Source organism: Oncorhynchus keta, unplaced genomic scaffold, assembly GCF_023373465.1.
Source record: "Oncorhynchus keta strain PuntledgeMale-10-30-2019 unplaced genomic scaffold, Oket_V2 Un_contig_6766_pilon_pilon, whole genome shotgun sequence".
NCBI classification, from domain to species: domain Eukaryota; kingdom Metazoa; phylum Chordata; class Actinopteri; order Salmoniformes; family Salmonidae; genus Oncorhynchus; species Oncorhynchus keta.
Genome location: NW_026289049.1, coordinates 542,501 through 566,196, shown reverse-complemented (window position 1 = coordinate 566,196; position 23,696 = coordinate 542,501). Strand labels below are relative to the sequence as shown.

General features: G+C 45.2%; 1 protein-coding gene across 1 annotated transcript in view; it reads left to right on the top strand.

The window, feature by feature from the left end:
- The first annotated feature begins 3,066 nt into the window (after positions 1-3,066).
- The window catches only part of bnc2 (basonuclin 2), a 282,288-nt gene continuing 261,658 nt past the window's right edge, over positions 3,067-23,696 (top strand). The window contains 1 exon segment of the mRNA XM_052511404.1: positions 3,067-3,436. Coding sequence (XP_052367364.1) covers positions 3,434-3,436 — 3 coding nt within the window. The 5' untranslated portion in view covers positions 3,067-3,433.

The following is a 23,696-nucleotide window of genomic DNA, read 5'->3' as shown; positions in this document are numbered from 1 at the left end:
CCCCAGGAGGTTGGCGGCACCTTAATTGGGGAGAACGGGCTCGTGGTAATGATTGTAGTGGATTCAGTGGAATGGTATCAAACACATCAAACACATGGTTTCCAGGTGTTTGATGCCATTCCACTTGCTCTGTTCCAGACGTTATTATGAGCCCTCAGCAGCACCCACTGCAGTGAACATATTACATCAGAGGTGAGGTGATCATACTGAACATTCTCACAGGTTCAGAATGTCACCGAGCCCCCGGCCAAACAGCCCAGAATGTCCTCGCAGAATGCTGTCAGTCGGAGCAGAATTAGAGCAGGTGTGTGTGGTGCCCGATTATGGTCCCTCCCCTTTCCGCTCCCCTCTGCCTTCCATGACATGATAGAATTTACCTTTTCTCAGTGAGAACTGCTGCTTCCCAGACAGATGGACAGAAACCCAGCGCAGAATGGCCTTGTAGGCTGTGATAGCTGACTGCCATCCCCGGGAGAGGGCCTCCAACTCTGGGTTCAATAGCTCATCATTAATAACCCCTCTGGGTAATTAGTGAGAGAGGTAGGGTCCTGTCATGGGGACAGATAAACCTATATGCATTGCAGAGAGACGACGTGTGTGTGTGTGTGTGTGTGTGTGTGTGTGTGTGTGTGTGTGTGTGTGTGTGTGTGTGTGTGTGTGTGTGTGTGTGTGTGTGTGTGTGTGTGTGTGTGTGTGTGTGTGTGTGTGTGTGTCAGTGAGACGCGAATTTAGTTTTGTGCTCTTTTTCAGTAAATGAAGGAGCTTTAAAATATATTTTTAATCCAGATGTCAAACTGTAGAAGGGCTGAGCTTGGACATTCTCCTTACCACTTGCTGAGTAACTTTAATTAGTTGAACTGCCTGTGTTTATAAGCGTAATCAAATTAGACATCCGTGCTTGACAATATGCTAATGGCAGACGAGGTGGCGACTTCACACCAACATGGATGTCTGCAGCATCATTAGTGTAGCCGTTTAATATGTCACAACACTAATCAGCCCTATCATTAACAGTTTGTTTGACATGACGAATAAATTGGGGGAAGAAAAATCACTTTCAAAGCCATATAACATTATTGAGGCCCTTTGAAGCTATCAAAGAGACCCATATCATTATATTACCCCCCCCGAGTTGTAGCACTTCTATTTTCTGGACAATCCTTAAAAGGCTTGTTTTGTTGCTCACGGAGCTATGTAATATCTTGTTTAATTAGCTGGATTTAAGCTCTATCTCCCTAACAAACAGGCATATGGTCTTTATCCTCCCATGGCCTTGGCCCAACCAATGAATATGCATATCCTGGGACCGGAGTTAGCTTGTTACCCCCAGAATGAATTCAGCACAAGTCTAATCCCTGATCTATTATTTACCCCTTGACCAAACATGTGAGTGGGGCTTCTTCTTCCAGACGCTCAACTTGATAGAAATGACTGCCTTGGGATTCCACTCTCACTAGGTCCAAAAGTAGAGACTGAGAAGCCAGTCACTGACTGCTCTCTCTCTCTCTATATCTTCTCTCCACCCTCCTCTCTCCCCTTCCTCTCTTGACTCTTGAGATGCCTCAGTCAAACGTTGAACAGCAAACCCCTGGTAAAAACAAGTGCACAGTGAAACATTAATGAGAGACAGCACACGTCAGAGGATCAGCAGAGGGACACAACTTAGGAAACATGTGGGAAACATGGGGAAACATGGGGAAACATCAGTGTCCTCAAGCATTCCTTCCTCCTGCTGTACTGGAGCAACTTGATGCACTAGTTTGAATTCTGAAGCATCTCACTCATCTCTAAGCCCTTTTGTGTGTGTGTGTGTGTGTGTGTGTGTGTGTGTGTGTGTGTGTGTGTGTGTGTGTGTGTGTGTGTGTGTGTGTGTGTGTGTGTGTGTGTGTGTGTGTGTGTGTGTGTGTGTGTGTGTGTGTGTGTGTACACACTCTACTATAGTCCTCACAAGAATAGTAAACCAACTAAAATTCAGAAAAGTGAGGACATTTTTCCGGTCCTCACTTGTAAAAAATACTATTTTAGTCTTAGGGGTTAAGGTTAGGGGTAAGTGGTTAGGTTTGGAGTTGGAGTTGGGGTAAAGGTTAGGGAAAATAAGATTTAGAATCGGAATCAATATAGTAAGACATAGCTGTGTGTGTGTGTGTGTGTGTGTGTGTGTGTGTGTGTGTGTGTGTGTGTGTGTGTGTGTGTGTGTGTGTGTGTGTGTGTGTGTGTGTGTGTGTGTGTGTGTGTGTGTGTGTGTGTGTGTGTGTGTGTGTGCGGTTGAGCGAAATCTGAGTTTGCTCACCATAATGTGAACTGAAAAATATTATGTGGGTACTGGGTACAGTATATGTAAACATTGAAACGAAGTTAAGTCAACTTTGGAGTATAACTAGCATCACCTTGAAAGCTTGATAGGGCCTATACAAAATATATGATAACATTTTTCGATGTAATAATTATTGTTTTATGAATTTGGAACCTTTAATGTTTCAAATATTTAGTTAATTTAATTGAGAATTAATTTTCCCATGATGAAATATTTTGATAATACCTAATTTAGCCTACTAACAACCATTTCCCATAAACAAACAGAACAACAGGTTACAGTAGGCTATTTAACGGGATCCTATCTCTTACGGGAAATACAAGTACAAGTGTTTCGTAAATTATAAAAGGCTAAGCACCTCTCCGTGATTTTTCATGTCCGCAGGGTAGGGGTTTAGTCGAGTTGGCGCATTGTCACACACAGATGTGCCTCTCTACCCTGACACAACACCGTGACGGACTCAAACTCAAGACCCACAGTCACTCAGGTTACATTCACAAGGCGTATAACAGCCCCGAGAGTCCTGTCAGATTGTGTACCGCTGGAGCCCAACTTCCAGAAGCCACTTTCCTAATTCTCCAACCAAGCCTTATCGTCCGGGACGTGTCCTCGGAGCATACAGCTGATTTAGCAGAATAAATATCGGAGAGAGCCCGGGTCGGGACTAGGGAAAACTGTCTTCCTCACAAGCATAGATTTATTCGCCTTTTTTTCCCGAAGACGCTGTCAGCGATTTCCCTCGGCATCTCCCGGTTCACGTTTTGAAGGGGACAGTCGTGCCTCTGCCTGCATTCATATCCCGAGACCGACGGTGTGTTCCAAAGCAACGTATTCTGTTCTGCTCTGACAAGGAACGTATTTTCTCATTGAACCAGACAGTGTTCATTTCTCAGGATCAAAACCTGAAACGAAGACGCGTCTCCGTTTTCAATCAAATGTCATAAAGCTGTTATTGCGCACGAGTCAATACTTTTCTTGCGGGGACGACGCCGACTTTTTAATTACTTCAGACTGTAATATATCAGGGGAGAAGTCCCCCACTTGAGGGCGAAATCAGACATTCGAGGACGGCAAGTTCGAGAGCCCAGGACCCGTGTCTTCCATAAACAACATGCAGAAATGGTAAATATGATTTTGAAACTGTTTACCCATTCAAATGAAGCCCTGCATCAGGTATGGAGCTGGATTACAAACATTGATATAACTTTTTCTAACAGGCGCCTGGCCTGTATGGCCTATTATTGCCCCAAGAAAGTTGTAAATAATTAATGCACACAAATAATTCATGCATTCATGATATTTTGTTTACTCTTTCCACATACTTTACAAATATTATATTTTGTTTTGGATATAGGCAATATTTAAAATAGGCTTTTATAGACTGTTATTATAATACAACTTCTATTTAGCCTACCTTATGTGAATCTTATTCAATCAACATGTTGGTGGCCCATATAAAACTCCCTCACTGCAACGCACATTATTATAACATTATTATAACTTATATAAATGAGAATTAATATTATTTTAGGCGTTACAATTTTGTTGTTTTGTGTTTCTTGATCTTGAAAATGGAGCTGTGTGAATTTACCCCTAGTGCCCATTATTGAGCACAGTCAGACAGACAGTTTAACCATACTGAAACTTTTTACAAAATGTCCCGAACATATTTTCCCCCCTCTTAAATTTATGAACGTACACGGTCAGTGATAATTGTCACGATGTCACTTTCAGATCATTTTGATTGTTAGAGCGTGCATAACGATTATACAGGGACATTTTTCAGTGTCAACTACTCACTCCAGTCTTTGGCCTACACAATATAGCCTACCTTTGATTAAACAAATGATGATAGAATACACAACAAAATATACTATTTTAAATGCTATTTTAAAGATGACACCATGTAAAGCAATGTAAAACATCATCAATAGTACATTTCTGTATATATTTACACACTGCTATATCAAAAACGTATCATAACAAAAACAAATCCCACTATTTTGCACTCTCAATTTGAACCCTTTCCAAACAGAACTTTATCATTTTGTAAACATTTCCATATGATGAATATATTCCTGTGTTACACATTTAACATGCACGTAGTACTAATGGGTTGAAATACTTGAACAACTTTTGAAGTGACTTTTAAGTGATTAATGTGTGATACAGTGATACTCGTAGCTCTTGGCTTGGTTTCATTTGGTTTCCTAGAGTGTACCAGGAAATTGTGCAGCTTCCTAAAAACAACAAACACACAGCCTACAGCTGTGAATTTGATGTTATTATAAGATGTTTTCAGTTTTATTAAATACAGTAGTTTTTAGGTGTTTTTATGTCTTGACTTGAGGGCCCCCCCCAAAAAAATTGTGCGTATCAGAAAAACTATTTTTGCAACAGCTGGTTGAGTACATGTATACAATCTAAAATACATTGTATTGTGGAAGACTGAACCATTTACAATGTATTAGCGTACAGTGTTAATACATTCTCTCTGTCATGCATTCATGTAGCCTACGTGTGTGTCTATGTCTATGTGGCCTTGCTTCCACCTTCCCTATAAGTCAGGCAATCGGAGTTGAGCAGAACACAGAGGCATTTCATGCCAGAGTAACACATTTCTACATGGACATTTCTGAAGGGTAGAGGAGTCGGGAGAGAGGTAGAGAGAAAAAGATCACAGGCCCCTTCTACACCACAGAAAAGAGCCTGTTCCCTCCTTCACTTTGACTGCTCCACTCAGTTTATAGGTTCAGCGCTGTGCATAATGTTTAGTCCTAATCTGGGGAGCCTGTCAGTGATGTTTCATGGTTGTGCTGCAGTCAGAGATGCCTATTTGCATTCCAGGAGTATTATTTGATTACTTTTATCTGCTGCTGCTACTAGCCTGGGCCTTTTCACATGCATTTCATCTTGCCTGCCATGTCGCAAGTCGACACTCTGTCGTTCCTCTCTCTCTCTCTCTCTCTCTCTCTCTCTCTCTCTCTCTCTCTCTCTCTCTCTCTCTCTCTCTCTCTCCCTTTCTCTCTGTCGAGGTTCAGACAAGGAATGGACAGGGCAAGTAAAGTAGAGGACGGGAGAGAAGGAGAGCTAAAAATGGAAGGGGGGGTAAAGAAAATAAGACAAAAGTAGAAGATTGGAAAAGACAGTAAAAGTGATACATGGAACGAAGAGTGAAGGGAGGGGAGAAGACAATGAAGAAGCAGGAGCACTTCTTCCATGTAGCAGACAGAGAAACTCAGGGCCAGAGTTGTCAGACAGCAGTGGCGGTGGGCTGGGATTCCTCTGGGCCTTGACTGAGGAGTTGGAGAGGGAAGCTGCTGGTTAGTCTTGAAGAGGGAGCTGCTGGTTAGCCGGTTCAATAATCTCATGGACAGGTAGGGCCAGTCTGGACCCCCTGAGAGCCAGTGTTAATGAAGAGCAGGGCTGCTTGGTGCTCTCTTGCTCTGACCCCGCGCCGCCTGTCCCCACCGCCTGGATCATTTGATCTCTCTCTTCTTTTCTCTCCTCTTTAAGGAGTTTTTATGGTATTTTTTTCCCTCTCTCCCTCCTTGTTCTCTCTTCATTGAGACTGGGTGTTAAGTGATGAGGTTGAACCGATTTAAAAATATGGCGGTGTTTTCTCTCTCATTTGAGTGTCTTTTGTGATGAGAAGGGATTGTGTGTGTGTGCGCGTGTATGTGTGTATGAACCGACGCCTCATGTCTCCATGTACACTTTTTGCCATCACCAAGATACTTTTGTCAACAAAGGGCAGGAGACAGATAGAGGGAGGGGGGGAAAGAGGCAGGGAAATAAAGGGAAGTGTGTCACCCAGACATGTATCTACTGCTTCTACCCGTTCTGCTCAAACAACCCAGAAACACATCAATAACCCAGAAACACATCAACAATGCTCTTGTTTACTCAGTGGAGGGGTGGAACACCATGCCACACACATACACACTTTTCTATTGCTCTCCCTGTGTGGACCAAATAATTGATTCCTATCCAAAATCCTATTTTCCCTAACCCTAAATCTAGGGTGTGAATCTCCCAGTCAGACACCCCAGGGAGTCCGTCTATAGGTGTCTGTTAAGGGAAGGATTGAGTGGAAGCTGCTTCAGGCTTTGTGTCTTCGTGACTTTATTACTTGCCTGATGTCTCATTTTCATATGAAGGTTCAGTTCGTCTTAAGCAATGTTTTTGTTGTAATTTGGCTCCTCCTCAGCTTTTGTAGAACCACAACATTTCACATTGACAACCTCCCTTCAAATCAAATGGTATTTGTCACATGCACCCAATACAACAGGTGTAGACTTTACTGTGAAATGCCCTTTCCTTAACCTTAACCCTAAACCTAACCCTAACTCTAAAGCTATACCTACTGTAACCCTAACCTTAATTCTAACCCTAACCCTAATTGTAATCCTAAACCTAACCTCTCAGCCTAAAATAGCATTTTGTCTTGTGGGGACCGGTAAAATGTCCCCCATGTCCGAATTGTCATGTTTTACTACCCTTGTGAGGAATTCTGGTACCCACAAGGATAGTTAAACAAAAGACACACACAACCTGATATCTCCCTGCTCCTCTCCACTCGTCCACTCTTCTAATAAAGCCTTGGTGTTAGCGATAGTGTGTCTTGGCAATGATAGAAAAGGTCATATTTTGAGAGAAAGGGGTTCTGAACGTCTTGGTGGCTGGAGACAAAAGCCTTTGAAAAGGACACTGAAACCGAAGCTGCAGGCATTAGGACTAAACAAAGATACTGTGAAATCTTCAAACAAATTAGATCTCAGGCAGTAACTTAATAAAAAGCACAGTGGGAGATGTACTTGATTTAAAACAATATACATTTGGTAGACATTAATTACCTTTTTCCCCCAGCGCGGAGGGAAGAAAATCAAATACACACACACTTGCATAGACTTTCTCCAATTCCCTCTTAAGACATTCTACCATTTGGACACACTTTTCCACCCCAGGTTTCAAATGAATAAGTGAAATGATAGTTTTTACATGAAGATTTAAGATGTGTTTTGTCTTGCAGGCGTAATTGTCCTCTAGTTAATATCTCTGTGAAGAGTTTTAAAAGGACAATACCGTCGATGTGTATCAGATCACAAGCCGAGTCTTAAGACTAGAAGCTGGGAGAAATGTTTGAGCTGTAAAATGACACTTGTTTGCGTACAGTTAAGTATTTCTCCAAAAATGCAATGAAGCACATACATACAGGACTAGTCACTTTTTTAAAGTGAGGTTAGTCTAGACGTTGTATGTATCCCATCTTAATAATACATGAATATGTTTCAAATTGGTGAGTAACGCTAAGTAATCAAAGGAGAACTCAACTAACTGTTCTGTTTTTCAGTAAAGGTTTGGACTGTTACTTTAAACATGCACAAGGCGTGTGCATTACACTCCCACAAACTCTTTATTTGTTCAAGAGGAGAAATGATAGCAGCCATTCAGACCAACTGCGGTGCTGCTGAGAAATACACGACTGCGCGGTTTATATTTTATTTTACCGTGTCACGGAACACACAGTCACCATTCCTTTACGATTCGGACGTCATTTTGCACTGGGCCTAATTGATTTTGCACAGAACTAATTATGGGCCGCCAGTGTAAAATAAACACTTCAATGTCACCGGGTTGGCTAGGGAATGATCGGTAGGGAAATTACAGTTCAGCTGTAATCCATACGTTCTTTAAGGGGGAGAGGAAGTCATTCATGTCGACACTATAGAAATGGAGAGAGTAGAGAGAGAGAGTAGAGAGAGAGCTATGGCTGTCTGTGTAACCAACAGGAGTCTCAGTGTAACTGAATGACTCAACTGGGAGGTATAAGGTTATGTGGTATAATTTATATTTTATAGCTCTCTCGGACTCACTAGCCTACTCCCGGAGTAAGTTGTTCGACGTCGTGCCATGTGGAAAGAGCCGGGAGATTCGGTGTAGAAATGATGGGAACTCCAGAACCCTGTCTGCCTTTCTCCCACTCTCACTACATTTTTTCTCTCTTTTTCTCAGTATTCCTCCCCTTTTCTGTAAGCCCACCACTGTAAAAAGTATACATTACTTAACATTTTACGCCAACAAGGTAATTCATATTTTTAAGTTGAAACAGCTAACACTTTTTACATTGCATCTCACTGAAGAGTTTTTTTTGTGTGTCTAGTGCCTTGAGTGTCTTGGAGTAGACCCCTTTGGGCCACATGGAGTGATTTGAGTGTCTTGGAGTAGACCCCTTTGGGCCACATGGAGTGATTTGAGTGTCTTGGAGTAGACCCCCTTGGGCCACATGGAGTGATTTGAGTGTCTTGGAGTAGACCCCCTTGGGTCACATGGAGTGATTTGAGTGTCTTGGAGTAGACCCCTTTGGGCCACATGGAGTGATTTGAGTGTCTTGGAGTAGACCCCCTTGGGTCACATGGAGTGATTTGAGTGTCTTGGAGTAGACCCCTTTGGGCCACATGGAGTGATTTGAGTGTCTTGGAGTAGATCCCCTTGGGTCACATGGAGTGATTTGAGTGTCTTGGAGTAGACCCCCTTGGGCCACATGGAGTGATTTGAGTGTCTTGGAGTAGACCCCCTTGGGCCACATGGAGTGATTTGAGTGTCTTGGAGTAGACCCCCTTGGGCCACATGGAGTGATTTGAGTGTCTTGGAGTAGACCCCCTTGGGCCACATGGAGTGATTTGAGTGTCTTGGAGTAGACCCCCTTGGGCCACATGGAGTGATTTGAGTGTCTTGGAGTAGACCCCTTGGGCCACATGGAGTGATTTGAGTGTCTTGGAGTAGACCCCCTTGGGCCACATGGAGTGATTTGAGTGTCTTGGAGTAGACCCCCTTGGGCCACATGGAGTGATTTGAGTGTCTTGGAGTAGACCCCCTTGGGCCACATGGAGTGATTTGAGTGTCTTGGAGTAGACCCCTTGGGCCACATGGAGTGATTTGAGTGTCTTGGAGTAGACCCCTTGGGCCACATGGAGTGATTTGAGTGTCTTGGAGTAGACCCCCTTGGGCCACATGGAGTGATTTGAGTGTCTTGGAGTAGACCCCTTGGGCCACATGGAGTGATTTGAGTGTCTTGGAGTGACCCCCTGGGCCACATGGAGTGATTTGAGTGTCTTGGAGTAGACCCCTTGGGCCACATGGAGTGATTTGAGTGTCTTGGAGTAGACCCCTTGGGCCACATGGAGTGATTTGAGTGTCTTGGAGTAGACCCCCTTGGGTCACATGGAGTGATTTGAGTGTCTTGGAGTAGACCCCCACATGGAGTGATTTGAGGTCACATGGAGTGATTTGAGTGTCTTGGAGTAGACCCCTTGGGCCACATGGAGTGATTTGAGTGTCTTGGAGTAGACCCCCTTGGGCCACATGGAGTGATTTGAGTGTCTTGGAGTAGACCCCCTTGGGCCACATGGAGTGATTTGAGTGTCTTGGAGTAGACCCCTTGGGCCACATGGAGTGATTTGAGTGTCTTGGAGTAGACCCCTTGGGCCACATGGAGTGATTTGAGTGTCTTGGAGTAGACCCCCTTGGGCCACATGGAGTGATTTGAGTGTCTTGGAGTAGACCCCTTGGGCCACATGGAGTGATTTGAGTGTCTTGGAGTAGACCCCCTTGGGCCACATGGAGTGATTTGAGTGTCTTGGAGTAGACCCCCTTGGGCCACATGGAGTGATTTGAGTGTCTTGGAGTAGACCCCCTTGGGCCACATGGAGTGATTTGAGTGTCTTGAGTGTCTTGAGTAGACCCCCTTGGGCCACATGGAGTGATTTGAGTGTCTTGGAGTAGACCCCTTTGGGCCACATGGAGTGATTTGAGTGTCTTGGAGTAGACCCCCTTGGGCCACATGGAGTGATTTGAGTGTCTTGGAGTAGACCCCCTTTGGGCCACATGGAGTGATTTGAGTGTCTTGGAGTAGACCCCTTGGGCCACATGGAGTGATTTGAGTGTCTTGGAGTAGACCCCTTGGGCCACATGGAGTGATTTGAGTGTCTTGGAGTAGACCCCTTGGGCCACATGGAGTGATTTGAGTGTCTTGGAGTAGACCCCTTGGGCCACATGGAGTGATTTGAGTGTCTTGGAGTAGACCCCCTTGGGCCACATGGAGTGATTTGAGTGTCTTGGAGTAGACCCCCTTGGGCCACATGGAGTGATTTGAGTGTCTTGGAGTAGACCCCCTTGGGCCACATGGAGTGATTTGAGTGTCTTGGAGTAGACCCCTTGGGCCACATGGAGTGATTTGAGTGTCTTGGAGTAGACCCCCTTGGGCCACATGGAGTGATTTGAGTGTCTTGGAGTAGACCCCTTGGGCCACATGGAGTGATTTGAGTGTCTTGGAGTAGACCCCCTTGGGCCACATGGAGTGATTTGAGTGTCTTGGAGTAGACCCCCTTGGGCCACATGGAGTGATTTGAGTGTCTTGGAGTAGACCCCTTGGGCCACATGGAGTGATTTGAGTGTCTTGGAGTAGACCCCCTTGGGCCACATGGAGTGATTTGAGTGTCTTGGAGTAGACCCCCTTGGGCCACATGGAGTGATTTGAGTGTCTTGGAGTAGACCCCCTTGGGCCACATGGAGTGATTTGAGTGTCTTGGAGTAGACCCCCTTGGGTCACATGGAGTGATTTGAGTGTCTTGGAGTAGACCCCCTTGGGCCACATGGAGTGATTTGAGTGTCTTGGAGTAGACCCCTTGGGCCACATGGAGTGATTTGAGTGTCTTGGAGTAGACCCCCTTGGGCCACATGGAGTGATTTGAGTGTCTTGGAGTAGACCCCCTTGGGCCACATGGAGTGATTTGAGTGTCTTGGAGTAGACCCCCTTGGGCCACATGGAGTGATTTGAGTGTCTTGGAGTAGACCCCCTTGGGTCACATGGAGTGATTTGAGTGTCTTGGAGTAGACCCCCTTGGGCCACATGGAGTGATTTGAGTGTCTTGGAGTAGACCCCTTTGGGCCACATGGAGTGATTTGAGTGTCTTTGGAGTAGACCCCCTTGGGCCACATGGAGTGATTTGAGTGTCTTGGAGTAGACCCCCTTGGGCCACATGGAGTGATTTGAGTGTCTTGGAGTAGACCCCCTTGGGCCACATGGAGTGATTTGAGTGTCTTGGAGTAGACCCCCTTGGGCCACATGGAGTGATTTGAGTGTCTTGGAGTAGACCCCCTTGGGCCACATGGAGTGATTTGAGTGTCTTGGAGTAGACCCCCTTGGGCCACATGGAGTGATTTGAGTGTCTTGGAGTAGACCCCCTTGGGCCACATGGAGTGATTTGATTAAATGAGAATAATTTGCCCTAAAGGTGTCTTTCCTGCCTTCCTCCCCTCCAAAAACTACAGTGGAAGAAATCAGATATGACAAGATAAGTGGTGTCCCATGAATAATTCCTGAGGAACTGAAAAGTAGCATGTTGACTTTGGAATTATTTGCTTGAGTGTCTAACCCAGTCAGGGACAATGTTATTTTCACCTGAATCGACTTTTAACGATTCTCTCTCTCTCTCTTCCTTTCTTCTTCTTTACCCCAACAAAACTTTCAGTTTTGAACATGTCTCTAAGCACTCATCATCATTATGCCACTTACAACCATGAGTTCCATCTGTCCTATGGAACCAGTTTAAAGAGTAACAGTATCAGATGGGTTGTGTCTAAGTTAGGGCCTGTGGTTTCAACACATGATCTGGTTGCTGGTGTTAGTGTTAGTAGCAGTGGTAGAGGCCCACGTGTGAATCTCCCAGTCAGACACCCCAGGGAGTCCGTCTATAGGTGTCTGTTAAGGGAAGGATTCAGTGGAAGCTGCTTCAGGCTTTGTGTCTTCATGACTTTATTACTTGCCTGATGTCTCATTTTCATATGAAGGTTCAGTTCGTCTTAAGCAATGTTTTTGTTGTAATTTGGCTCCTCCTCAGCTTTTGTAGAACCACAACATTTCACATTGACAACCTCCCTTCAAATGAAATTGTATGTGTCACATGTGCTGAATACAACAGGTGTATACATTTTCCCGTGAAATGCTTACTTACGAGCCCTTTCCCAATAATGCAGTAAAAAAGTAAGAAAAATTAGCTAAATTTAAAAAAAAAGAAATATTAACAAGAAAATAACAATAACGAGGCTATATACAAGGAGTACTGGTACCGAGTCAATGTGCAGGGGTACGAGGTAGTTGGAGTAATTGAGATAATATGTTTCAGTCAAGCTATATCTGCTTGAACATGGAATGATAATGATTTAGTACGATGCTGATCTAGTATGATGCTGATCTAGCACGATGCAGATCTAGTACCATGCAGATCTAGTACCATGCAGATCTAGTACCATGCAGTTCAAGTACCATGCAGATCTAGTACCATGCAGATCTAGTACCATGCTGATCTAGAATGATGCAGATCTAGAATGATGCAGATCTAGTACCATGTTGATCTAGTACAGTGCATATCTAGGACGATGCTGATCTAGTACGATGCAGATCTAGTCCAATGCTGATCTAGTACCATGCTGATCTAGTATGATGCAGATCTAGTATGATGCAGATCTAGTACCATGCAGATCTAGTACCATGCAGATCTAGTACCATGCAGATCTAGTACCATGCAGATCTAGGACGATGCCTTTCTGTTTTGTGTCTTATTCTCTCTCTGTGACTCAGAGCTGCTTGAAGCTTTAGTTTATCTAACAGGAAATGATCGGGTATATTTATATTATATTTCCACTCACAGTTGCTTTCAAAGAGAGCTCTACATTTCTGAATGACGTAATTATGACTATGCAATGAATTACGCCGCGCACATCATTTTTTATATCTCGCACATTAATTGGGCCCCTCAAAAAGGTTGTGAGAGTGGTGAAAAGCTATTTTTTATTAGGTCCAGTTCAAGCCTTACAGCTGGACAGGGAATTGAATTCGCGTTGGGGCAGTACTGTAGCATACGGCAGTAACTCAATAAGACTGATTGGATGAAATTCAATTGAAAGCTTCCTGCTGGGATGAGGTCCGGTGACAACACTGACAAATATACCCTGTATGTCTCTATAATTACGCCTATATGATTAAATATATGCAACATGTCTTATGTTGTATGACTATATACTTACAATTTAGTATCGTGAGGGGTCTGAGTGGGGAGGGGAAAACTGAACATTTGCTGTTATTGGCAGAGAGGTTTGGAACTCCCTTTATTATTGGTCTATTCACTAATTAACGCAAGGTGACGTCACCACGGAAGGCCAAAACTCCATCCCACCAAAACAGTCTTCTCAAACAGTTCTTACGTTATCATCATTTTCAAAATTGTACAGCAATATTCTAAAAATATATGCACTGAGTGTATAAAACATTATGAACAGCTGCACCTTCCATGACATAGACTCACCAGGTGAAAGTTATGATCCCTTATTGATGTCACGTGTTAAATCCACTTAAATCAGTGTAGATGAAGGGAGGAGACAGGTTAAAGAAGGATTTCTAGGCCCTGAGACAATTGGGACATGGATTGTGTATGTGTGCCATTCAGTGAGTGAATGGGCAAGACAAAATATTGAATTGCCTATGAACGGGGTGGTGTGAGTGTGTCAAGAACTGCAACGCTGCTGGGTTTTTCACACTCAACAGTTTCCAGTGTGTGTCAATAATGGTCCAGACCCCAAAGTACATCCAGCCAACTTGACACAACTGTGGGAAGAATTGAGTCAACATGAGCCAGCATCCCTGTGGAACGCTTTGGAGACCTTGTAGAGTCCATACCCCCCGACAAATTGAGGCGGTTCTGAGGGCAAAAGGGGGTACAACGCAATATTCAGGTGTTCCTAATGTTTTATTCACTCTGTGTATATACCTATATTTACAATTCAATATATTTGCCATAAATGCCTATATATTTACAATGTTATGTATTCAATAGCCTATATCCACATTTTCATGGCAGATATCCTCAGGCAATCAGGAGAATATACAGTCCCTTCAGAAAGTGTCCATTGCCCTTTGACTTATTCTTATTTTGTTGTGTTACAGCCTGAATTCAAAAATATTTTTTTTCTCACCCAACTTCACACAGTGAAGGCTCCTCAGAGGAGGAAGTGGAGGACCATTCTCCTCAGTGAATTTCATAAAAATTGAAACGTTAACCATAAAAAAGTTATCCTTTTAGATAAAACTATACTAAATATAATCACGTCACCAAACAATTGATTAAAACACACTATTTTACAAAGAAGGTCTACACTAGCCTCAACAACCCTCTGTACGGTAGCACCATGGTATAGCCGGAGCAAAGCTAGTTTCCGTCCTACTCTGGGTACATTGACTTCGATACAAAACCTAGGAGGCTCATAGTTCTCAGCCCCTTCCACAGACTTCCACAGAAATTATGACAACTTCCCGAGGATGTCCTCCAGCCTATCAGAGCTCTTGCAGCATGAACTGACATGTTGTCCGCCCAGTCAAAGGATCAGATAATTAATATAGTTCTGAAAGCATAAACTACAGCTAGCTAGCACTGCAGTGTATAAAATGCGCTGAGTGGTTTACTCAAAGAGTTGAACAGTTTTGAACAAATTAATTTATATTTATTCCAAAATGAAGGAGAGAGAAATTAAGAGATTTTGTAATTTTGTTTTCACTTACTTAGCTTGCAAATGCAGCTAGCTAGTTTAGCCGACCTAAACACCCTGCTCAAACAGAGGGATGCTATATTAGCTAGCTGGCTATGACTATCCAACACAACACTGGAACTCTACCAAGTCAAGATACGTTTTGGTATTACTAATTTATTGCCACCGGGCCCGCCGGTGTAACCACAGCACACCAACGTTACTGTATGTTTGTACGGGTTTACTAACATGTTAGTTATATTAGCTATGCTGACTATGACGTTACTTTAGCTAAAATGGTGCCAACGATGTAGGCTGTTGTGTGGCGTTTTTTTTTTTCGCCTGGTCACATAAAACTGATGTGTTGTGCATTGAAGTCCACAAGTGAAGGGACAAGGTGAGAGAAGGAGAGTGCATAGAAGGAATACAGTGTGGCTGCTATGAAAGTGGACTGTGTTTACGGGTGATCAGGAGTGTATTCATTCTGCCGATTCTGTTGAAAAACATTTCTTAAACGGAAGCAAAGCATACCTGAATTTGTCCAATAGAAACTCTCATTTGCAATTGTTGGAATAATGATTACACCCTAGATCAGCTAGATGCAGGCAAGAGTGTGCAAGGCGGTATTGAATGTCACTGTCTGTCCATGTCACTGTCTGTCGCCTCAAATTTGTCTCTCGACCTGTGTGCACCTACGTTGTGAACTTTCATTCATAGGCTAAGTTGTAGCAAACTCATGATGGGTACAGGGAAAATTAGAGTATCATGTAGTAGCCTAAACCTATCACTGTTACATTGAACTGGGTGAATGGAATGTGAGTGACAGTCATCCAATATGCTGTAATAGAAACAAGGCCCTGCTCTGACCGACACTGCTAATCCATAATGACAAAGTTAAAAACAGGTTTTAGAAATGTTAGAAAATGTATTGAAAATGAAATACAGAAATATATAATTTAAATAAATGTTCACACCCCTGAGTTAACACTTTGTAGATGCACCTTTGGCAGCAGAGATTACAGATCTGTTACTGTTTTAAAGTCACGAGTGGCCTCATGGTGAAATCCCAGAGCGGTTTCCTTCCTCTCCAACTGAGTTAGGAAGGACTCCTTTCTTTGTAGTTAGTGTAATTAATAACTTTTCCATGGTCAATGTCTGCTTTTTATTTTTACCCATCTACCATCTCTGCAAGGCATTGGAAAACCTCTGCTCGACTGAGGGTCCTTACATATAATTGTATGTGTGGGGTACAGAGATGCGGTAGTCATTCAGAAATCATGTTAAACACTATTATTGCACACAGCGTGAGTCCATGCAACTTATTATGTGACTTGTTAATCACAATTTGACTCCTGAACTTATTTAGCCATGATAAAAGGGTTGTATACGTATTGATTCAAGATATTTCAGCTTTTCATTTTAATACAATTGTAAACATTTTCGAAAACATAATTCCAATTTGACATTATGGGGTACTGTGTGTAGGAAAGTAACACATCTCAATTTAATACATTTTAAATTCGGGCTGTAACACAACAAAATGTGGAAAAAGTCAAGGGGTGTGAATACCTTCTGAAGGCTCTGTACGACATCCCCATATGCAGTTGGAATTGATGACCGAATATTTCACAATCCTTTGTACTGTAACTTTACAATACATCACCATGAACCTGGCTGACACGTTTGAAGTCGGACCCCGTGATTATAGGTAATAAGGTAATAATTATCATGGTCATAATCATAGTAATTAAGCAGTCTAAGAGTGATTAGATTTCTGTCTGTGTTGTGATCCCACTCTCCCATTTTTCCTGTTTTGGGACGATATTTAGGGTGGTATTGGGTAACTTCAGTTGCGAGGACAGGAAATGGGAGTGGAGGTGTGTTTTGAGGAACAAGGCTGCTTGGGGATAGTGCTGACGGGTAGTGTGTACTGCCGGGAGGGGGACACGAGAGGAGCGCCTTCATCTCAGACGACTCCTTTCATGGGACTTTGCATTCCACCAAGGCAGAGTCAGAGAGAGGCACAAGACGAGACATGTCGCCCTACTCCCCCCTCCCCCCATTTCCAACCCCTGTGCTTCCCCTCTCCCTGTGACCTTAACATTTATCAAAGAACCCCATGCTGGAGTTCCTCTCAGCATCTGTGCCCTGCTGGCGAGAGAGACCCACGTGCACTGAGACACACACGTGCACGCACACACACACACCGTCCCAAGCTGTTTTAAATATGTGACTCTGCGGAGGGAGGGCTGTCCTTGCTGATCCCCCTCGGGGGTCTGAGGATTACTACAACCCCCCACTTCACCTCTCTCTCTCTCTCTCTCTCTCTCTCTCTCTCTCTCTCTCTCTCTCTCTCTCTCTCTCTCTCTCTCTCTCTCCCCCTCGGGGTCTGAGGATTACTACAACCCCCACTTCTCTCTCTCTCTCTCTCTCTCTCTCTCTCTCTCTCTTGTCTCTCTCTCTGTCTCTCTCTCTGTCTCTCTCTGTCTCTCTCTCTGTCTCTCTCTCTCGTTTCTTTATTGTACCTCCTGTCACTTCATCCTATTCATTTAACCTTTCATTAGTGTCTGCAGACAGCCTCTGTGTCTAGTGGATGGCGTAGGAACAATGCCAAAAAAGCCCCACTGTTAGTTATTAGATTCTTTCGTCCCCCGTTTACCCCGGCAACCCAATATTAAGGAAAGAGACAGAGATAGAATGTAAATAAGAAAGAGAAGGAGAGAAAGTGGGGAAAGAGAGGGGGTGGAGAGAGAGAGATAGAGAGGGGGAAAGCGAGGGAGAGAAAGTGGGGAAAGAGAGGGGTGGAGAGAGATAAAGAGGGGGTGGAGAGAGAGAGATAGTGAGGGAGAGAAGGGGAAGAGGGGGTTGCGTGGTTATGGCACCAGCCCATCTCCCCGGGTGCAGCATGCAGCAGGCCCCTTCTGGACCTGTCAAGGACATGTGCCACATGTTGATAGCACACAGGACCCAAAGAGAGAGAGAGAGAGAGAGAGAGAGAGAGAGAGAGGAGAGAGAGGACAGAGAGGGGGAGAGAAGGACAGAAAGAGAGAGGGGGAGAGACAGAGAGAGAGCGGGGACACAAACACAAAGAGAGAGAGGGGTTTGAAGAGAGGGAACACATAGAGAGAGAGAGAGAGAGAGAGAGAGAGAGGAGAGAGAGAGAGAGAGAGAGAGAGAGAGAGAGAGAGAGAGAGAGAGAGAGAGAGAGAGAGAGAGAGAGAGAGAGAGAGAGAGAGAAGAGGGACAGCAGGCAGGGTTGGCTTGGTCTGGCTGCTGCCGTGGCTCTGGAGGAGTTTACTGAAAACACAAACAGTTAGTGCTGGAATTCTGTTTTTAATGGGCAGAGGAGGGGACAGGACAGAAGGACCCGGGCTCCTGCTGCTCTCATCCCTGCTTCTCTCTCCCTCTCTTCTCTCTCTCTCTCTCTCTCTCTCTCTCTCTCTCTCTCTCTCTCTCTCTCTCTCTCTCTCTCTCTCTCTCTCTCTCTCTCACTCGTTCTTCCTTTCTGTCTTTCTCTGTTTCTCACTCTCATTCTGACTTTTTCTTTCTTTAGTTCCCCTCTCCCTCTCTCTCTTTCTCCCTCTCTCTCTATCTTCCTCCCTCTCTCTCTTTCTCCCTCTCTCTCTCTCTTCCCCCTCTCTCTCTTTCTCCCTCTCTAGTCTTCCCCTCTCTCTCTTTCTCCCTCTTTCTCTCTATCTTCCCCCCTCTCTCTCTTTCTCCCTCTCTCTCTCTATCTTCCCCCCTCTCTCTCTTTCTCCCTCTCTCTCTCTATCTTCCCCCCTCTCTCTCTTTCTCCCTCTCTATCTTCCCCCTCTCTCTCTTTCTCCCTCTCTCTCTTTCTCCCTCTCTATCTTCCCCTCTCTCTCTCTTTCTCCTCCCTATCTTCCCCCTCTCTCTCTTTCTCCCTCTCTATCTTCCCCCTCTCTCTCTTTCTCCCTCTCTCTCTCTATCTTCCCCCCTCTCTCTCTTTCTCCCTCTCTAGTCTTCCCCCCTCTCTCTCTTTCTCCCTCTCTCTCTCTCTCTCTCTATCTTCCCCCTCTCTCTCTTTCTCCCTCTATCTTCCCCCTCTCTCTTTCTACCTCTCTAGTCTTCCCCCTCTCTCTCTTTTTCTCCTCTCTATCTTCCCTCCTCTCCCTCTCTCTCTTTTCTTCCTCTCTCTCTTCCCCCTCTCTCTCTTTCTCCCTCTCTATCTCCCCCCTCTCTCTCTCTTTCTCCCTCCCTATCTTCCCCCTCTCTCTCTTTCTCCCTCTCTATCTTCCCCCCTCTCTCTCTTTCTCCCTCTCTCTCTATCTTCCCCCGCTCTCTCTTTCTCCCTCTCTAGTCTTCCCCCCTCTCTCTCTTTCTCCCTCTCTCTCTCTATCTTCCCCCCTCTCTCTCTTTCTCCATCTTCCCCCCTCTCTCTCTTTCTACCTCTCTAGTCTTCCCCCCTCTCTCTCTTTCTCCCTCTCTATCTTCCCTCCTCTCCCTCTCTCTCTTTCTTCCTCTCTATCTTCCCCCCTCTCTCTCTTTCTCCCTCTCTATTTCCCCCTCTCTCTCTTTCTCCCTCTCTATCTCCCCCCTCTCTCTCTTTCTCCCTCTCTATCTTCCCCCTCTCTCTCTTTCTCCCTCTCTATCTTCCCCATCTCTCTCTTTCTCCCTCTCTATCTTCCCCCCTCTCCCTCTCTCTCTTTCTCCCTCTCTCTCTTTCTCCCTCTCTATCTTCCCCCTCTCCCTCTCTCTCTTTCTCCCTCTCTCTCTTTCTCCCTCTCTATCTTTATCTTTCTCCCTCTCTATCTTCCCTCCTCTCCCTCTCCCCCTTTCTTCCTCTCTATCTTTCTCCCTCTCTCTTTCTCCCTCTCTATCTTCCCCCTCTCCTAACTCTCTCTCTTTCTCCCTATCTTTCTCCCTCATTTTCTCCCTCTCTATCTTCACCCTCTCTTTCTTTCTCCCTCTCTATCTTCCCCCTCTCTCTCTTTCTCCCTCTCTATCTTCCCCCTCTCTCTCTTTCTCCCTCTCTCTCTTCCCCCTCTCTCTCTTTCTCCCTCTCTCTCTCCCCCCCTCTCTTTCTCCCCCTCTCTATCTTCCCCCTCTCTCTCTTTCTCCCTCTCTATCTTCCCCCTCTCTCTCTTTCTCCCTCTCTATCTTCCCCCTCTCTCTCTCTCCCTCTCTCTTCCCCCTCTCTCTCTCTCCCTCTATCCCCCCCTCTCTCTCTTTCTCCCTCTCTCTCTTTTCTCCCTCTCTCTTTCCCCCTCTCTCTCTTTCTCCCTCTCTTTCTCCCTCTCTATCTTCACCCTCTCTTTCTTTCTCCTCTCTATCTTCCCCCTCTCTCTCTTTCTCCCTCTCTATCTTCCCCCTCTCTCTCGTTCTCCCTCTCTCTCTTCCCCTCTCTCTCTTTCTCCCTCTCTATCTTCCCCCTCTCTCTCTTTTTCTCCTCTCTATCTTCCCCCTCTCTCTCTCTTCCCCCTCTCTCTCTTTCTCCCTCTCTCTCTTCCCCCTCTCTCTCTTTCCCCTCTCTCTCTTTCTCCCTCTCTATCTTCTCCCTCTCTTCTTTCTCCCTCTCTATCTTCCCCCTCTCTTTCTTTCTCCCTCTCTATCTTCCCCCTCTCTCTCTTTCTCCCTCTCTCTCTTCCCCCTCTCTCTCTTTCTCCCTCTCTCTCTTCCCCCTCTCTCTCTTTCTCCCTCTCTCTCTTTCTCCCTCTCTATCTCCCCCCTCTCTCTCTTTCTCCCTCTCTATCTTCCCCCTCTCTCTCTTTCTCCCTCTCTCTCTTCCCCCCTCTCTCTCTTCCCCCTCTCTCTCTTTCTCCCTCTCTTTCTCACTCTCTATCTTCACCCTCTCTTTCTTTCTCCCTCTCTATCTTCCCCCTCTCTTTCTTTCTCCCTCTCTATCTTCCCCCTCTCTCTCTTTCTCCCTCTCTCTCTTCCCCCTCTCTCTCTTTCTCCCTCTCTATCTTCCCCCTCTCTCCCTTTCTCCTCTCTATCTTCCCCCTCTCTCTCTTTCTCCTCTCTATCTTCCCCCTCTCTCTCTTTCTCCCTCTCTCTTCCCCCTCTCTCTCTTTCTCCCTCTCTATCTTCCCCCTCTCTTTCTTTTCTCCTCTCTATCTTCCCCCTCTCTCTCTTTCTCCCTCTCTCTCTTCCCCCTCTCTCTCTTTTCTCCCTCTCTATCTTCCCCCTCTCTCTCTTTCTCCCTCTCTCTCTTCCCCCTCTCTCTCTTTCTCCTCTCTATCTTCCCCCTCTCTCTCTTTCTCCCTCTCTCGCTCTTCCCCCTCTCTCTCTTTCTCCCTCTCTCTCTTCCCCCTCTCTCTCTTCCCCCTCTCTCTCTTTCTCCCTCTCTCTCTTCCCCCTCTCTCTCTTTCTCCTCTCTATCTTCCCCCTCTCTTTCTTTCTCCCTCTCTATCTTCCCCCTCTCTCTCTTTCTCCCTCTCGCTCTTCCCCCTCTCTCTCTTTCTCCCTCTCTCTTTCCCCCTCTCTCTCTTCCCCCTCTCTCTCTTTCTCCCTCTCTCTCTTCCCACCTCTCTCTCTTTCTCCCTCTCTCTCTTCCCCCTTTCTCTCTTCCCCCTCTCTCTCTTTCTCCCTCTCTCTCTTCCCCCTCTCTCTCTTTCTCCCTCTCTCTCTTTCTCCCTCTCTGTGTCTTCCCCTTCCTTCTCCTGTATTCTGCCACTTTAAAAGAGTCATTTTTCTTTATGGTGCGTAGCCTCGTCATAGGACCACTTTATGAAAAGCAGCAAACTTCAATACCCTGTCTGAGGCTCCTAAAATCTATAGAGCTTTCTCTAACAGGGCCCAAGGCCTCGACCTGGCTTACATTCACCTGGTGTAGTTAGGAAAGACATACTATACATTATGGATATGGGAAGATGATACATTTCAGACTTAAGATAAAGAAAACCACATTTCCAATATATTTGGATTAATTCTGAGTTTTAGTCTACATTTCATTCACTACAAAGTTACAGGGGCGGCAGGTAGCCTAGTGGTCAGAGAGTTGGGCCAGTAACCCAAAGGTTGCTAGATTGAATCCCCGAGCTGACAAGGTAAAAACCTGTCATTCAGCCCCTGAACAAGGCACTGTTCCTAGGCCGTCATTGTAAATAAGAATTTGTTCTTAACTGACTTGCCTAGTTAAATAAAGGTTTAATTAAAAGAATATATATTTTTTTAAACCATTCCCCCTGGCATATGAATTCCAACTTACGAATCACATGATGATAACGTCTTTGTAGAGAAGCCTGGTAGTGTTTCCTGTTGACATTACACCGGCATCCTTGATAAGGAGTCTAACTAAACTTGATGTGTCTCTGTGTATAGCTCAGTCAGTACACAGACAGCCTCCTGCTCCATCTATACATTAGGATCACACCACCCAGACTGTAGTAGGGAGCCATCGGTCACTCCCAGAGGGGGCAGTGAATCGCTCGCCTGTCACAGGAGTTTTGGCCGGCACACACACATGCACATACATATGCACGGACACACACAGAAGAAAACGTGTGCACATGCACAAGAAAATGTGTACACACACACCTAAAGACAGGGAGGGGCAACATATTTCGACTTGACCAGAGTCTATCACACAAGGGTCCTGATGAAGTCCATCTCTCACTCCTGTCAACCCTCTCCACCCCATTCCCTCCTTCCCTCCTTCCCTTCCTCTGCGGCCACCACTCACTCTGAGACTTTAATCCACATCCTGTCCCTTACTTAAAGCCCTGGCCAGCAGGACTTTCTCCCCTCCTCTGTCATCCTCCTTTCCTTTTGCCGAGAATCTGTCTGTCCACCCCTCCGCCCTCTCACCACTCTCCTTTTCTCTACTCTCTCTCTCTCTCTCTCTCTCTCTCTCTCTCTCTCTCTCTCTCTCTCTCTCTCTCTCTCTCTCTCTCTCTCTCTCTCTCTCTCTCTCTCTCTCTCTCTCTCTCTCTCTCTCTCTCTCTCTCTCTGGGGCAGTAATTGATAGTGATGCTGCTGTGTCCAGTGCTGTAGCCTACTAAGCATTCTGGTCAGCACTATGCTAGAGGTGTGTGTGTGTGTGCATGCTTGTGTGTGTGTCTGTGCGTGTTGAAAATGTAAGGGCCATTTATTTGCGCAGAACCCCAGTCTCAGCTGTGGTATGTGTCCTCGACAAAGGAATGCATACCATGGTGTTTGTTGTTCCTTAGTTTAGTCGTCCTCGCATGTAAAGAATTTCCCAAATCAAGAAGTATTTGAAAATAACTATTGTTGTTATCTAGAAAGTCATGAATGATTTTAAGAGCTATAATTTAGCCTCCCCGTTTGCAGAAGCAGTCTGGGTCAGATACTATACATGAGCATTTGAATATTTGTTTTAATTCTGTAATTGACTGTACTGTGTGTCTGTGGCTTATCATGTCTAATTTAATGGTCTATAAAAAAATCAGTAGAGCTATAAACGATCTAGTATAATAAACCATCTATAAACACATCTATACCTATTTTCCATGTTTATCCTGAATAACCAATGCAGTACGTATATTTAGGTTATCTCTTGTGTCTCCCTACCCCAGCATCAGGTAACTGTGGCAGAGTGGGCTGAGTGTCGGCGTGTGTGAAGTGTAATTGCTACAGGAAGAGGAGGGGAGCGTCTCTTATCTAAGCCCCTCCCCCGTCCACACAGGCCTGGTATTTATTACCCCCTCAGTAATCACTTTGCGCTCCCTCTTTTGATAGACCGTTATTGCTCTAACTACTCGGGGTCCCTATAGGAATTTGCAGGCCCTCCAGTTTTATTAGACAAAGGCCCTCATTATTCAGACGGCGCATTAAGACCACCATTAGATCCACTCTCGCCCTCAGTCCACTGAGTCGC